This window comes from Excalfactoria chinensis, chromosome 8, assembly GCF_039878825.1.
Source record: "Excalfactoria chinensis isolate bCotChi1 chromosome 8, bCotChi1.hap2, whole genome shotgun sequence".
Classification (NCBI taxonomy): domain Eukaryota; kingdom Metazoa; phylum Chordata; class Aves; order Galliformes; family Phasianidae; genus Excalfactoria; species Excalfactoria chinensis.
The window spans coordinates 26,881,747-26,897,883 of record NC_092832.1 but is presented as its reverse complement, the minus strand read 5'-3'; the positions used below and the strand labels follow the sequence as shown (position 1 = coordinate 26,897,883).

The 16,137-nt window shown below is 53.1% G+C and overlaps 1 protein-coding gene across 2 annotated transcripts; it reads right to left on the bottom strand.

Moving 5' to 3' along the window:
- Nucleotides 1-662: 662 nt before the first annotated feature.
- IL23R (interleukin 23 receptor) lies at nucleotides 663-14,749 on the bottom strand. Of its 2 annotated transcripts, XR_011904534.1 has the most exons (17): nucleotides 14,467-14,749; nucleotides 14,216-14,338; nucleotides 13,481-13,575; nucleotides 12,857-13,150; nucleotides 12,655-12,778; nucleotides 11,877-12,031; nucleotides 11,611-11,756; nucleotides 10,778-10,925; nucleotides 9,915-9,997; nucleotides 9,522-9,720; nucleotides 8,529-8,726; nucleotides 7,859-7,942; nucleotides 6,222-6,272; nucleotides 5,162-5,258; nucleotides 4,095-4,185; nucleotides 2,103-3,643; nucleotides 663-1,053 (listed from the first exon to the last, which is right to left on the bottom strand). XR_011904534.1 is itself a non-coding variant. In XM_072343533.1 (16 exons), exons 2-16 carry the CDS (start codon nucleotides 14,239-14,241, stop codon nucleotides 3,017-3,019), a joined length of 2,418 nt encoding a protein of 805 aa, XP_072199634.1. In that variant the 5' UTR covers nucleotides 14,242-14,338; nucleotides 14,467-14,749; the 3' UTR covers nucleotides 1,633-3,016. The 2 variants fall into 2 exon arrangements, 1 of the variants encoding a protein (XP_072199634.1); XM_072343533.1 differs by lacking the exon at nucleotides 663-1,053 and having other exon boundaries at nucleotides 1,633-3,643.
- Nucleotides 14,750-16,137: the final 1,388 nt, after the last annotated feature.

Sequence of the window (16,137 nt, the reverse complement as noted above, 5' to 3'; positions counted from 1 at the left end):
GCCTGGGCTGCTGGTTGGTGACCCTGCACACAGCAGGGGGTTGGCACTGGATGATCATTGTGGGCCTTTGCAACTCAAGCCATTCTATGCAGTCTCACACAGACCAGTGATAGTTATGTGAGATTGGTGCTTGTTGGTGTGCACTGTCTGTGTGTAGGGACACTGGTTGGCATGTGCTTCCTTTGTGTGCCTCCAAAGTGCTCAGAGCCCACGTTACATTTCTGGTGAAGAACCCATGCAACTCACTGCCAAACTGGTAAATAACCTGCGGAACTCACTGGCACGCAATGCAGCTGCCAACAACATAAGTGAGCTTCGAAAAAGGTTTCAAAAACACGAATAGCGAGAACTAGAGGAAGAGGTGAATTTGAGATGCTAAAATAAGTGCGTTAAGAACATCACTGTTATTTGATTACAAATGCTGAGCCATCCATATATTGAAGGTTTCCCGTTACAAGGATCTCGGTGTTGTGCTTGCACGACAGCTACTTCAATTCCTGGCACTCAGGATGCTGGGTTTTACCACTAAGTACTGCACTTAGTGGAAAGAAGGCCCGGCTTGATGAAAAGACCGTTGTAAGGTCAAAGCAGGCAGAGACAAAGAGCGGAGCAAAGAGCAAATCTAACAAGTCAAACGTGAAGCTCAGGTCACAACGTGGCTACTGACAAAATGAGGGCTGTCCTCATGGCCCAAAGCACTCACTGCTAGAGGCAGGCACTGCAGGCATCTGTTCAGACCTAATCCACCACCTACGTGGGTTAAAAGGGAGAGGTGAAGCAGTACTGTATATATTTTTTTGCCCTTCTCCTTCCATTTTCTCCTGGTAACCTGCCTGTATTTTCTGGTTGCACCATTCTCCCATGTAAAGACACAAAGCCTTCAGCCCCAGTGGAACTGAGGGCAGCTCTGCTGCTAATGTGTCTGTGGTGACAGAGGTGTGAAGGTTTTGGCCCCAAACCCTGGTGTGTTCAGCAGGGAAGGAGCTGACGTCCTCCTGACCATGGAAACACTCACAGGCATCTCTCCTAGTGTGACAGCTTTCAGCCAGCAACCTGCAAGGTAAGACCACGCTTTCAGTCCTGGTGTTTGAAAGGATGAGCATCTCCACGCAGCATCAACACCCCGCGGGTTGTGGTAGCTCAGGTAACACAGGCAGCTCGAGTCTCAGGATGTGGACATTGAAAAAAAAAAATACCTTCCACACCTCACATTCTGGCTGCTGGTTGTGTGTGGCTGTTCTCTTACAATTTCCTTCCTGCACAGGCAGCAATCACTAATTTTAGACTAGCTTACATGTGAGAGTGACATTTCAGGCTTGGAAACGGTCTTGCTACTTACTTCTTCAGAGCAGAGCTATCCCACCTTCCCAGGTGACGTGCTGCCCTGTGAATGGGAGTGACAGATGGCAGAGCTCTATTGCTAGGAGGAAACAACCACAGCACACAACTGTTCTGGCTTAAAGGTGCCCAGCACTACGTGACAAAACTGATGGATTTGTGCAACAGCTGTTGGAGGGAAGCACACATTGCCTAGCAACGCTCACAAGGAAAATGACCATCTCTAGGTTTTACTGCCAACACTCATCAAGTGGGTAACAGTAGACAACTAATTTCATATAGGATAGCATTTATCTTAGCTTTGTGGATCTTATACAAACATACTGAGTCTATAACATACTATGACTGTCTTACGGCCTTTGGTTTGGTAATGCACAGGCAGGTGATCTTTTTTCCTTCTTTTTGTTTGCCATTTTGTTAATGTCAGCCTTACAAAATAAACCCGTGTGCGTTCCCAGCTCCATTACCCAGAGCTGTGTGAGATGCAGATACCTCAGTGAGTGGAAATGGGTCATACTGGATGTGGCTCTGGGGCTCCTTTGTGCTACGTATTGTTTGCAGTGCCCCGGGTCCCACTCTCAGCAGCACAGAGGAGGCTTCAGGGCCTCTCCTTTCTCCACCCTGAGCCCCATGCAGTGCTGGCCGCATGGCACTAACTCCTGCCCACCCTGAGCATGCAGCTCTGCCATGTCCTGATGCAGCTCCAACATAAAAGCTGTCTTTGCTGTGACAAGAGGTAGGAGAGAAGGACCAGTAGAGCAAACCTGAGGGAGAGCATTGCTGACGGAATGCTCAGCTATTCTACAGGGCACAGTAAACTTCTTTCATTCCTTCAGAGCATTTCAAGTGTTTCCTTAGCAGGTCGGGGTGATCAGTCAAAGAAGTGGCAATAATCCAACCTCTCACATTCCCAGAGTGTTTCTGCTTTCTGGAGCATCTTGCAAAGCTACCTCTGACATCCTGCGTGAACTTATAGCTGCTTTCAAGACCACTCCGCAGGACGGAGACTCTGCCATGTTCTGCTTCTTATGGAGCAGCAAAGCCAAACCACAGACAAACTGACACGAGGTGATAAATCCTTCATCCAAAATGAAGACTCTGCCCGGTGATAAACGTAGACAGAGATCTTCAATCGACTGGCAGACCAAGATGATGAAGGTTTGTTCTTATGTATTTCTTATTGAATGGAAAGGAAAATGAAGTCAGGCTATTCTGTCAAGCAGAAAAGGTTTCGTATGGTATCCATGGCTGCTCATGATGTGTAAATTGTCCTCATTGTACTGTCTCTTCATTATGGGTGATCTCCAGCTATTTCACACAGTTCAGCCATAATACCATAGGGATGGTTCTATCATCTTGCAGGCAATCAGCTCCAGCTATTACATGTTCTGTATATTTAACAGCAGTGTGCCTTAGGCTAATTGAAGCTGAATGCATCCGTAAGAATCACCTGCTTTACATTTCAGTTCCTACAGGAATCCAAGCTCATATTTTTGTGTTTGTAAAGGTAAAACTGAAGCGATGTTTTACTGGCCAAAAGCGTTCCATGCCTCCAAAGCTATCTGCAGTCAGTTAAGGGGAGAGTTTTGGGTTTGGAGTTTTGTTCCAGCTCTGATGTTTGACATCTCAAAGGCAGATACGTGTCAGGATCGCATTGCCACAGGTCTGTGGGCTGAAATCACAGTTGTTCTTCAAACAATCTTCCCATGCTCTGCGGAAAGCAGCTCTGTACAGCCACAGATCCTCCATTCATTGCCCTTAAGCAAGAAACCAGCTCATCCGGAACCAAGGTTTGTTCCTGAACTCCTTCACTGTACAGTGATTTTTCCCACTGACTTTCCAAAAGGGCATTTTGTTCCTCCTGGGCGGAGCTGAACGCGCGGTTTTGCCCACTTCTGTCGTTGTTTAGAACCAGATTGATCTTGTCCAGCAGGCAGACCTGGGGCCCTTCGGCATCCCACAGGGAGCTGAAAGGGCTGCTGTAGTCTCTGAAGAAAATATTTGTCTCTGGTTCTGGAGCCGCTGTGTAGGGCTGCATTAGGCCGATGTTGGCAGCTACGTATCCTAGTGTGTTTGCATCAGAGATTTGGGGTTTGTAGTCACTGACTTGCTCTGTAGCCGTGTTACAGGGAGCTGCTGAGCTCTCTGGGTGCTCCACATTCTCAAGGACCACCTTGCTGGGTTCCTTTTTGATGTCCACCTTGTGTTTCTCGTGCCCTGGCAGCTCCTTTATCTCTGTAATTGTGGGATCACTGTTATCCGGGAACGGCTCGCTGAAAATGCTGCTTGTGGATTCACCCTTTTCCTAGAAAAAAAGGATGACTGTACTAACAAACAGGCAGATGTTACCAACAGGACTGATATCGTGGGAGGATCACAAGGGGGAAATGGGACAGTGACTTCTTGGCCTTCATCTCAGCATCCTTTCCTCCTCTAATCCCCTCCACAAAGCAGACTACAGTGAGATGTGGGGAGCAGACAGAAGAGCTGTGCATGTCTCCATGCTTACATGGGCACCTCGAGGTCAGCACAATTCAGTTCTACTGTACGAAGTTCATAGTGAGACAAGGTTTAAAGATTAAGCTAAGCTGGGCTCCTGCGCACAGTGCAAGTGAGAGGAAAAGGATTCTCTGAGTTCTGCATCCCTTAGGGCTGAACCCTTTCCTTGTCTGTATTTCTCACACCTACAGAATGACTTTCAATCTAAGTAGATGTAAGTGGAAAAAAAAAAAGCCAGGATGCAGTGGTGCAATTACCTGGAAGGACTTTATCACCTTGCTGTTCTCCATGTGGGGGAAATCTTCAAGCAGCCATTTTGGCAAAAGCAGTGCCACTGCTGCCTTCATTCTTCATCAGACAAGAGAGAAAAGAAGAGTTAGTCCACTTCATTAGTCGCTCACTTGTTCATTCTGGATGAAATTGGCCCCAGGACGATGGGGGAATTCTAAGTGCATTGATCACTCATGGCGTTTGTGGAGGGCTTGGAAGCATTAGGTTTACAAAACCCTGTCCAGGTAAGTTTTCCCATTTGAAGTCTGTCTCTCCAGCTCTCTGTGCTGCTGCTCTGGGTTCCATTTGTGGCAGAGGTGGAGGCTACTCAGCATAATAGTGATAGGACAAGGGGGAATGGTTTGAAACTGAGCCAGGGGAGGTTTAGGTTGGAGCTTAGGAGGAAGTTTTTTTGCACAGAGGGTGGTGACGCACTGAACAGGTTGCCCAAGGAGGCTGTGGATGCCCCATCCCTGCAGGCATTCAAGGCCAGGCTGGATGTGGCTCTGGGCAGCCTGGGCTGCTGGTTGGTGACCTGCACACAGCAGGGGGTTGGAGCTGGATGAGCACTGTGGGCCTTTGCAACCCGGGCCAGTCAGTGATTCTATGCTAAGGTCACACTGTGTGATGATCCCCAACCTCTGCCAGTCTCAGTGCAGATATGAGGGGCAGCCAACAGACCCTGCAAGGGACAGCGTTCTGTCCTCATTGAAAAGTAACAAAAGCAAATTCTAGTATAAAACTGACATAACAAGGGCTGTGTTTTTCCTTTGTCTTCTTTCACTCCCCCTAGATACGTGTAACAACAATCTACCATGTGTCCCTAAGCTTAGCTTCAGTGGGGGAATGGGTTCTGCTCTTCCAGTTGTTCTCTCCCATGCTGTGGAATTCACAGATACCCTTTTGTGCACCAATGGGATCAATGGGTGGAGCTGCCTTTGGGGAGAGCAGAGCATGGAGAAAAGGTTTGGTCTCAGTAGTTAACGGCAAAATATACCAGAAGAAAAGCATGAGTTGGAAATAAGGGGGAAAAAAAATGTGACAAAAGTGATACCTTTTTCGAGCTGGTTTTTTAAACATCAGGATCACCAGAAGCACCGATAACATGACCACAGTGATGGCCATTCCCAGGGGAAACCCTATGTCAGCATCTGGAACAAAAATGGGTAAAGAGGGGAAAAAAATCATTCGGGCAGCTTAAAGGCGGCGTTCTGTGCCGAGATTCCTCCCTTGTGAACAGCTGTGCATCGCAGTCACACTAATCACAACTGCTTGCATTCCCATTGCTGTCCCTACAGGTTTTTCTGATGGTCTGCAGGAAGAGCACCACGCGTTTAAAGCTGGAGGCTGTGAACTGCCGGGCTGAGCACTGAGGGCCCTTTGCTGTGCAGATGGGAGCTGGAGGCAAGTAATTCTAAGAAGTGTGGTCACCGTGTGTAACCATTTCCCACGCAGAGGTACCTTCCAGAAAAGCTCAAGTGAATTTTTCAGTTCACATCGGTTTTTGTTTTTGTTTTAAATACTGAAACAGATCACAGCACAGCCTTTACCAGAACACATGCGACGCGCAGCTGCAGTCAGAAAAAGAGATAGGAAATGCTTATAGTTAAAATCCGAGTCTTTGGCTCAGATTGGATGGGCAGAAGTCCATCGCTGTTATGTGACTGTATCTGTTAACACTCTTTCTTGACAGGCTGGATGTGGCTCTGGGCAGCCTGGGCTGCTGGTTGGTGACCCTGCACATAGCAGGGGGCTGGAACCACATGAGCACTGTGGGCCTTTCCCACCCAGGCTATTCTGTGATTCTATGATCTTTTATTTTCCTTGTTTTCTAAGCTCCAGTTTCCTGGAATGTACATTTTATTGAACATCTCACAAGAAAACAAAGCCTACATTGGAGGATGATGCACGTTCTGCTCACCCCCAGCAGTATGGAAGCCTTTCTCACTCTGTGGCTTACTTTTGCTTTTCCAGCTCTGACCTCTCCAAAGCATGTGGAGTTTTCTCTTCCCCTTTCCTGTATCTCCAGATGCCACACTTACTGCTCTGGCCAAAACCTCTTTCTGTTCAGGCAGAAGCTTTTGCTTATCAAGGCTGAAATACTCTGCTCTTACCATGCAAAGCCTCCTGGTAGATGATGCCCAACATCTGCTCCTCTGAAGAAACTGCAGCAGAGAGAGGAAAAAAAAGGTCCATCACTTCATTTAGAGAAGTACAGTGGGTGAAGCAGGAGTTATTGTTTATTCTATCCGTATTGCTTGGACAAAATGGCTTCCAGAAATGCCCTGCCTCTCTGCAGGAACCACAGGCTGAGTGTGCTTAGGCTGAGGACTGGCACTGATAAGGACACAGCTAACATCCTCCTCTGCAGTCACACTGCTTAGAGCTGAGCAGGACAATTCAGAATAGCCAGCAGCACGTAATGAGCTCATAGGCTGCTTGAGTCCACCCAGTGATTTCCACAAGTTACTGGTCTGTGAGTTTGGACTGATTTGGATGAAAAGGAGTGAAAACCACTCGGAATTCCCAGCACTTGAATGAACTGCTGTGTGGTGCTCAATGCACTGAGCTTGTCTAGGCCTGGCAAAGCCACGCAGGCATGGAGGAGAAACGCCCCCATCTCAGTTCTGCTTTGCACCAGCTCCATAAGGACCAACAGAAACCCAGAGGGGAAGCCTTCACTGCTTTGTAAAGCTATTTGCGTGGTCCTCCTTCCAAACTGCTCTGCCTACACAGGACTGTACCAGAGAGGTATGCAGCGATGTCAGCCCCGGTGTCAAACTGTATTTCATGTCACCACGTTGGCACTGGGCTTTGACCTGAGCTGACCCAGCTAATGCTGCAGCTGCTTCAGCAAAGCTGTCACACAATTCACTAGCAAAAATCAGGGGCAAAAAAATAATGGGAAAGGTTTAATTTTGTAGGTTTGAGACATTGCAAGTCACTTTTCCTAGCAAGTAGTTCAGTTCCCCTACACAGAGGGTGCTTAGAGGGTGAGCCCACTCAGCTCTGCATTACAAAGCAGCCCTTGATTGTATGGAATTGTGGAAGGAAAGTGCCTGAGCCAATAACTCAGCAGCTCTGGAATGAAGCACTTGTGGAGGGATGGTGTCACACTGGCACATTTAGCTGTGGAACAGCTCAGAGGGTGCTGGGGGGGATCTTCTGCACTCAGCTTTGGGCTGTGCATGGCTTGTCCTGGCTTAGGAGAGGGTCATCAGGGTGTCCAGCTCCTGAGGGCAGCCACAGCCTACAAATGCTGCTGGAGATGAGGAACAGATTGTCCTTACTGTCTCTTTCAATTGGCCCGTGCCCTATTTAATTTTAAATACTTTCCAGAACTGAAGCCTGCCTACATCCAGCTCCAGCTGTGGTAGGACTGGCTGCACCTTGGCCACTTCTCTATCAAAGCTGGGTTTGTTTTGTCTTTAACAGCTGCCAAATAGGGAAAGCAGCAACCTCCTCTTTTCTGTCCCACAGAAGGAGAACTCCACTGGTGTATTTTGTAGAGTAAGATGCCATGCTCAGGTGCACTGTTAAAGATCTGTCCAGGACAGCAAAGAGCATCAGCTAGAAAAGGCTGGTTAAAGGGTGTGTTAAAGCCTCTGGTGTGTCCTGCAGCCAGAAGATTTCCTTCTGGATTTCTCTCTTGTTTCTAAAGCTACAAAACTGGCAGACTGTGAGAATTACCACCAAGCTGAACTTTGCAGCTCCACCGCAGCAGGCAGCAACTTCTATACACTGAGCTTACCATGGCCAGAACTTGGCTTGCTCGCTCCATTTGGGTAGACTGCATACACCGACACGTTGACGTGGCTTCCTGCTGCTGCGTCCTCTGGAAAGAAGCAATGGTTGCCTTTCAGGTGTATTTCTAAGCTGCTATTAAAGCTGTGGATTTGCTCAAGGGCTTCTGATAGAGCAGTGAAAGGAGGTGTGGGGTTTACACATGACGGAGCAAAGGCCTGGCTAGGAGGTACCCCAAAGCCAACGAGCACCAGAATGAAGGTGGGAACCAGGAGACAGGTGGGACAGGTCTGAGACTCTCAGGCTGCCCACTGCAGGGGCCGTGAGCTCTGGCCATTGCAGGGAAAGGAGCTGAGCTGAAGTTACAGCCTCATTACATCGAGTGTTTTGCCCTTTCTCTATATAGATGCACATCTGTATTTCTGTGCTTGCACAAGCTCCAAAGATTACCCCACTTTCACTCCCCACCACCTCTCTCATCTCTTCCTTCTCTTCCCTTGTGGCCCTCATGTGTGGGCCAAATGCCACTGGGTGCCCCCAGGTCTTCCATCACTTCACTCTCAAATGCTTCCATGCTCCAAAATCAAGTGAGCGGGGGCTCAATTCCAAATGAAATATTGATGTTTACATCATGCAAATCTATATCCAACAGCAAAAGGGACTCTTGGATCTCTTACCTTGGATGTAGGTGTGGGTGTCCTGGCTTGGGACTTTCTTCCAAAAGAACTCTTCCTCACGGCTGTACGGAGCTGTACAAACCCACTCCACTATGAACCAGAGTGGGGGGGTCCTGCTGTGCCTGGGGGGCTGCCAGGCCACAGAGATGGTGCTTTGGTTCTCACGCTGCACATCCACAGCCAGGGGTGGTGGGAAGGCTGCAAAGAGAGAGGGGTGGCATGGGGGCATGCAGTGAGATTGGAGGGCCACCGTGCTGGGCAGAGCCCTCCTTGGGGGAGTAAGGGCTGAGGGGGGAAGGATGTCCTTGGAAGCGGTGACTTAATATCTCCATCTACCTCTGTCTGCCTGTCTCCATATCTGACACTGAGACATACACACGTATGCCTCATCAAAGCACGTGTTCAGTTTTGTCCTGTCTGAAACGCTTTACCTGACGTATTTACAGGAAATGTGTACCATTCTGATCAGTGGGAGATCAGAGAATGTTTTCCACCTTATTTCTACTGCAAAGCATCTGTTTAGTCACACTTGCTATTTGTCCTTCATTTGAATGGGACTTTCCCCTCCCATTGCTCACAAAAAAAAGAGACATTTGCAAAAACAGGAAAGTGTAGCCGTGGGGAAAACCACGCTGTGTGGCACAGGGAGCCGAAGCCACTTTCCTCCCTCTGTGCTTGGCAGACCAGCTGCCGGCCGGGACACTCTCCGGCAGAAGAGCTATTCCTGGAGCTGTGCGCACGGCCGGCGCCCCGCCAGCAGGACAAGCTTATTTTTAAACTCATCTCTGCATCTTTCGGAGGCGAAGCGCCGAGCTGCGCTGCTGGGGCGTCTCCAAGGGACCGTGGCCTTGTCTGGAGGACACCGCGTTCCCTCTGCAGACGGGCTCTGCTCTCGCTCTAAACCCACGTGCGCGCACGATAACGTTTCTCCCCTCGCCATCAGATGGAAGCCGCGCTCCGCTCAGGCCGAAGCCGGCGAGCTCGAGGTCCCACCTTCCGGGCTGGGGTCCCGGCGGAGCGTCAGGCGGGCGGGGCTGGAAGCCCCCCGGGCGTTGTAGGCGGTGACGTGGAGGTCGCGCAGCGCTGGAGGCAGGAGGAGGCTGCAGGCGGTGCTCGATGTGTTGCAGACGGGACGCGAGGCTCCAGCCCACACCGCGTAGCCCAGGATGGGCGCGCGGGCATCGCGGGGCGGCTGCGGGGGGCGAGAGATGGAGCAGGGATGGGGGGGATGCGGTGGGGATGCGGCCCCCGTGGGTCCCCGCCCTCTGATCCCGTCGTCACCCTCGTTCGTTCGCTGCTGCGAGCGAGGCGTTGCTTGCTACTGCCCCTTAGTGTTTGGAGCTATCGTGCTAAAAGAGAACGAGAACCGCCCCGAAAGGGCCTTACCTTGATCAAGACTGTCACCTCGTGGCTGCCGTTGGGAAACTGCCGGCCCAGCCGCCGCCATACGTCGGGTGCCGCCGCGGGGGCTGCGGGACACAGCCGGTACGTGCCCTGAGATGCCCGCGGCGGAGCATCGCCTACGTGCCCCTCCCTGGAGGCCCGGAGCCCCGGGCCGAGCTGTGCCACACCGAAGTGACGGTGTGTGGGGTAAGGATACGGCCAGACCGAGAGTGCTGCTTTTAGGGCGAGTGCTACCCTCAGCTCCTTGCTCTGCTGCTGCCGGCCAGAACATCTCAGCTGGCTTCACCCAGTCCCATTCTGGTGCTGACAGCCCAGCTTCAAAGGGGCTGCCCTGAAGGGGCTGGTGCACCGATCGTAGCATTGTAGAATTGAGTTGGAAGGGACCTTTAAAAGCCATCTGGTCCCACCCCTTGCAGTGAACAGGGACACCCCCAGCTCCACCAGGTGCTCAGAGCCCCATCCCTGACCTTGGGTGTCTGCAGGAATGGGGCACCACTGCCTCTCCAGGCATCCTGTGCCACTGCCTCACCACCCTTAGCATAAAGAACTTCTTCCTTACATCCCATCTAAATCTCCCCTCTTCTAGTTTGAAACCATCTCCTCTTGTCCTATTAACAGCACATCCTACTGAAGAATCTGTCCCCTTCTTCACAATTTGCTGGAGGAAAGCAAGCTAAGCTACCAAAGACTGATAAACGCATCAAATCCCCCCCAATCCTAAACCCTCACCCTCCCCCCCTTTATTTTCAATGTCTGCACAGCTCAGCACTTCTGCAGCACCCTCAAGACCCAGACAAGCCACCACGCAGCACAGCGTGGCCCTGCAATGCTTTAACACCACTTACCAGCCTCAGGTGTGCTGTAGGTGAAGGGGGGGCCCCAAGCACTCCAGGGGCTGCCTGCAGCGCTGAGCCGGCACCGAGCCTGGAACACATAGCGGGTTGCACTCTGAAGCTGGTGTCCACGCTGCGCTGCACTGTCCCATGCTGTCACCTGCAGGGCAAACAGGCAATGGGGCCACCACACTCACCAGGGGATGCTCAGCCCTCTGAGCTCGTGGTGCTGCTAAACCCACAGTGCAGCCCAGCCTGGGGGTCTGCTGCTGAGGGGAAAGCAGCCAGAAAGTGTGAGCAGGGTGCCCACGCTTGGCACAATGGTTGGGCTTTTCCATGTTCCCCTGTGCCACTTCGCAGCGCTTGTAGTGGGCACACTGGGAATGAGCTTAGACGTCTTTTCCAGCCTTAACGGTTCTGTGATTCTTTGATTCATATGCATTAAGGTCAGGGGAAAGACAACTGAGCCCATTTAACCCAGCACACTGCACAGCTCTGTGCTGGCGGCACCAGGCCAGTGCCCCGTTTTGGCAGCTCTGCTGAGCTGGGATTGGGGGTCAGCTGTCTGCCAGCCCCAGGGAGGGCTCCCAAAAGGACCTTGTGCACTTTGCTCAAGTTGTGTCTGTGTCGATGAGGAGGAAACCCATTGAGTGGATGTTTGCTGAGCACCCCTGGTGGCTTTTATCCACCTTGTTTGTGCAGAGCTAGATAAGATTTACAAATATTACTTTCTGCTTAAAAAGCAGAGATAACGCTGCTGGAAGGGCTGTTCTACCCACCCTGCTCCCCGGGGACCCCAACCCATAGCTCTATCATGGGACCTTTGGGGCTCAGCGTTATCTCACATGCCACTCCGCAGCACCCACAGCCTTGTGCCGCTCCTCGCAGCGCACGTCCTGCAGCTCCGTCTGCTGTCGCCAATGGATGGTGGTGGTGGGAGGTGACCCCGCCGTCGTCTCCGCGCCCTCGGCCAGGGGCATGGCGGGCACCACTGTGAGGGGAGCAGCAGCCATCAGCCAGGGATCACAGCACTGTGTGGCTGCAGCGTGCTGGAGGGGCTCACGGTTGCAGCCCCAGCACAGGGCACAGTGTGTGTGTGCTGCAGGCATACCGAGCTGCTGCAGGTTGAGGTGCTGAGGGGCTGAGTGTGCCATGCCCAGTGCATTGCTGGCCTGCACCCACGCCAGGTAGCGACTGCTGCCATTCAGTGCACTCAAGGGCACCGGTGAGCCCGTGGGGAACACATCCTCCTGCGCCGTCTGTGTGCTGTGGGGCAGAAAGCAGCCGTGCTCAGAGCCCTGCGTGGAGCACAGTCATCTCCAGAGCTGCACTATTTCACTCTTCAAGTGAACTAGAAAATCATTCCCTTCGGTTCCTGGCTGTGGCATTCGTGTTTTTGCTGTGGGAAAGGAGCTCCCACAGCTCACCCAGCCTACAGAGTTCAGAGTTTGCACCCCAGGAGCTCCTCTGGTAGTTAATCAGAAAACCCACACAGACTGCACGTAATTGAATAGCAGAGTTGGGCTGATTATGAAAGCCCAGCAGCCTCACACTATGGGGGCTTGGCGTCATATGTGGCACAGCACGTGTAGGGCGAGGGCAGGAAGGCCACTGGTGTCCCAGTCCTTATTCCTGGTGGCATTTTTGTTTAGGTGCTTGGGCACCATTAGGTTCATGCTGGGAACTGGGTTGCTGGCAAGGAGGCTGTGGATGCCCCATCCCTGCAGGCAATCAAGGCCAGGCTGGATGTGGCTCTGGGCAGCCTGGGCTGCTGGTTGGTGACCCTGCACACAGCAGGGGGTTGGAGCTGGATGAGCACTGTGGGCCTTTGCAACCCAGCCCATTCTATGATTCTACAATCTGGTTCCCCAGTGCCTGTGGGCCCCTACCTGCGCAGGTGGAGGCTGTAGTTGGTGTGCAGCAGTGTCGGCTGCCCGGCGTCCCACGTGCATGCCAGGCTCCCTGAGTGCTCAGGGATGGCACAGCTCAGATTGGCAGGGGGATCTGGGGGGTCTGCAGACATGCAGCATCAGCATCCCGCCTTCAGCCCCACCGCTCCCCCACCACCCGTAACCCCGCGGCGATACTCACAGCCGGCCCAGAGCTCCGTCCCACAGACCACCTTTTTCCAGTTGCTGTCAGAGCAGCGGGCGAGGCAGGTGATGATGCTGAAGGGCAGGCGGAAACCACGCAGCTGCAGCTGGGCCGCGCTGCTGTTGAGAGGGCGTGGGGGACCCTCGGGGGCTGTGAGGTTGAGCAGGATGGAGAGGCTCACCCGCGGGCAGGTCAGTGCCGAGACACAGGTGATGGAGACGTTGGAACCCATTGGCACCACTGAGCCCGGCTCGATCCTGACGTGCCCCAGGCACCTGATTTGGGCAGCACCTGCACAACGCTCACAGCTTCAGTGCAGCCCCCCAAGTGCAGGGTAAACCCCGTGCAAGCAGCCGGTGACTCATTGCTCAGCTCGGAAGCAGCCTCACCGATTTTACCTTTTGCTCTAATGCTTAAATGACTGCAGGGAAATAACGCATAGGCTGAGAGCTCTGATCCCTGAGATTACAGCGGCGCGCTGACTCGCGCTATCAGATTGGGGCTCTGCAGCAGCACTGATAAAGCTCATGCTCAAATGACATCAGCTTGATTTGGCTTTCCTGGAAAAGGCACAGCTATGCCATGACGTGCTGCGCCATGCCATGCTGAATGGCCGCTTACCTCTGCCCAGGATGCAGAGCAGGATATGGAGCACCAAAGCCTCTCCGCCTCCCGCCAGGGCCTGGGCTGTGGCTGCTGCCTGCATGGGGCATAGCCTGGGGAGGAGAGAAGGCATCAGTGCTGCAAGAAACCCAGCCTGGCGTGCTGGGGGGAGCCGGGGACGCTCGGGAGCCAAACCCCACAGCAAAGGACAGAGATCTGATGGAGCGATGGCTGCACAGCTGGGATGGAGACCAAAATTCCATTGAAACTCAAGGAAAAATAATTTTGCCATAAAGGCGGCAGAGCTCGTGGAGTCTCCATCCCTGGAAACAGCCAAACCCACACGGGATGGGAAACCCACACGCCATGGGATGGGAACACCAAACTCTCCTGACGTCCCCAACACACCGTGCTCCAGATGCTGCCCCTCACACCCAGCAGGGGCTTTCCCACCTCTCCAAGCACACGAGCTCGTGGCCACATCCCCAGTCTCTCCTGAATTCCCTGCACTCCCTTCACCCTCCTTCCCACCTGGATCACATCTCCCATCCCTCTGCACCCGCTGGCTCTGGAGGAACCCCATTGCAGGGCACTGATGAAGGGATGCTTTGGGGAACGGGGCACACAATCCACTATGAAAGCTTCAAAAGAGCATTCTCCACCCCAAGCTTCGAAAGCTTCAAACCAGCACAATCCATCCCCCACGCGGCCTCCCAACCCCAGCTAACACCTTTGCACTTCTCCTCCTGTTACCTTCGGGATGGATGCGCTGACCTCATTTGCTTCAAGCACAGTGAGAGCGTTCATAAGGAGCAGCCAGGCGCCGAGCCGACCCAGGGAGGGGCTCTGAAGGCCTCCCAGCTGCCCGCACACCTCCTGCAAGTTGGAGCAAATTAAAAGAAACAACACTCTATGAAGAGCTCTGAATAAATAATAAATGCTCACAGCAGCCGGTTACAGCGTGAAGCCACAGCTCTGCTCCTCGGGGCATTTCTTACGCTCACGTTTTCAGTCCAATTTACTGCACTTGCAAACTCCAAAGCCAGAAGGAACGAGAGCGCGGTCTCATCTCCAGATACGTCTCTTTGATCCCATCTCTGTTACAAATCCCCCAGCGCCCTGTTGCTGAATAGATGAAAAGCAAAGAGCAAAGCAGAAAGAAGCTGTCCCAGCCCTGAAAGCCTGCAGATGGTTACCGGGGTCAGGAGCATTCGGGAGCCCAGTGCCGACATCAGGAGTGGGGCTGCTGCCCCAAGGCAATGGGATGGGGACCCATCGCAGCCCCACTGCTGGTCACAGCGAGCAGCAGCAGCGACTGCCGGCAGCACTGACCTACATTGCATGCTGAGAAAGCACAGTTTCCACTTTGAGTCAGTCCATGGGAAAACCCAGCATCCCTTAAAGCAACAGGCTCACGTGTGTTTGCTTCTTGGCCTCCTGCAGGATGATGTTTTCCTGGCAAACCCCGTGGTTTTGTTACTGGTGTCACCCCGTGCTCTGTAACAGACACCTTGTGCTGCCATCCCCATCAGCGTGAGGGCCACTGAGCCCCAGATTTCACCGAGGAACTGTTTTAAGTTCTGTGACTAAACCCCAAACCCTTAATGAGACGGCCCATAGGAGGGGGCTGTGCGTGCCCATTCCTCTGCTGTTTCCCAGTGCTCAGGGCTGGAAAACCCAGGGGGAGCAGGGCCGGGGCTGCTGGTACCGCCGTCCCTGTTTGCCCCAGTTTGTCCCCTCCACCCCCACCCCGTCAGCAGAAGGGTTAACCTCAGTGACAGTGTTAACCTCTTTAGAGGCTGCAACCACAGGAAATACCACACAGCTCGGCTCACCCTGCAGCACGAGTGAAGGTTGTGGCAGATCGTTTCCCACCGGCAGGGCAGCCCTCAGCCCGGCTCTGGCGGATCCGTGCAGTGGTGCTGGGAGCTGAAAGGCAGCTGTGGGCAAAGCTCTGCCTGCTGCAGTGCCAAGCAAACGGCTGCGGCTGCCTTTGGACACGGAACGAGCTCGTGGGGCTGCAGAGGGGATCTGGGCTTGTTACCGATGTGTTTAATGCAACATGGAAGGAAAAACTGTATCACCCAATGACATTTTCAGGGGCTCTTGCCTTCCTTTGGAATGAAATCTCACTTCTTTCCCTTCCCTGTACTAACAAACCAGACACTCCATCCTCCCCTCTGGGCAGCCCGCAGCTCTGTGCTCTCCCACCCCATCCCCTCTGCCCTTCAATCCGGGGCTCTTCATCTCTTGCTTTATCTGCCCTACAGCCTGAGTTCCAGAGGTGGAAATAACCCTGCAGTGTTTTGCTGCCGCAGAGGGAGTTCTGATGGCACAGCACAGCATAGCATGGCACAGCATGGCATGGCACAGTGTGCTGCAGCACAGCACCGTATGGCACCGTATGGCACCGCGTGGCACTGCACGCTCCTCCACCCTGCTGCCTCCAGCTGCACCCTGCTGCCCGTTTCTCCCATCCCCTTCCCATCCACACTCCCATCCTGATGCCTTTACTCCGGCTTCATTCCCTCCCTCCAGTGCCAGACATTCCGGTCTCAGTGCTGGGCATCACCCAGGCAGAGCCCCCAGGTTTGCTCAGGAGGGGAAATAGGGCTGCGGGAAGGAGGTACCCACAAACAGCCGCTTTTGGGGCGGGATTTCCCCGAACGAAGCAG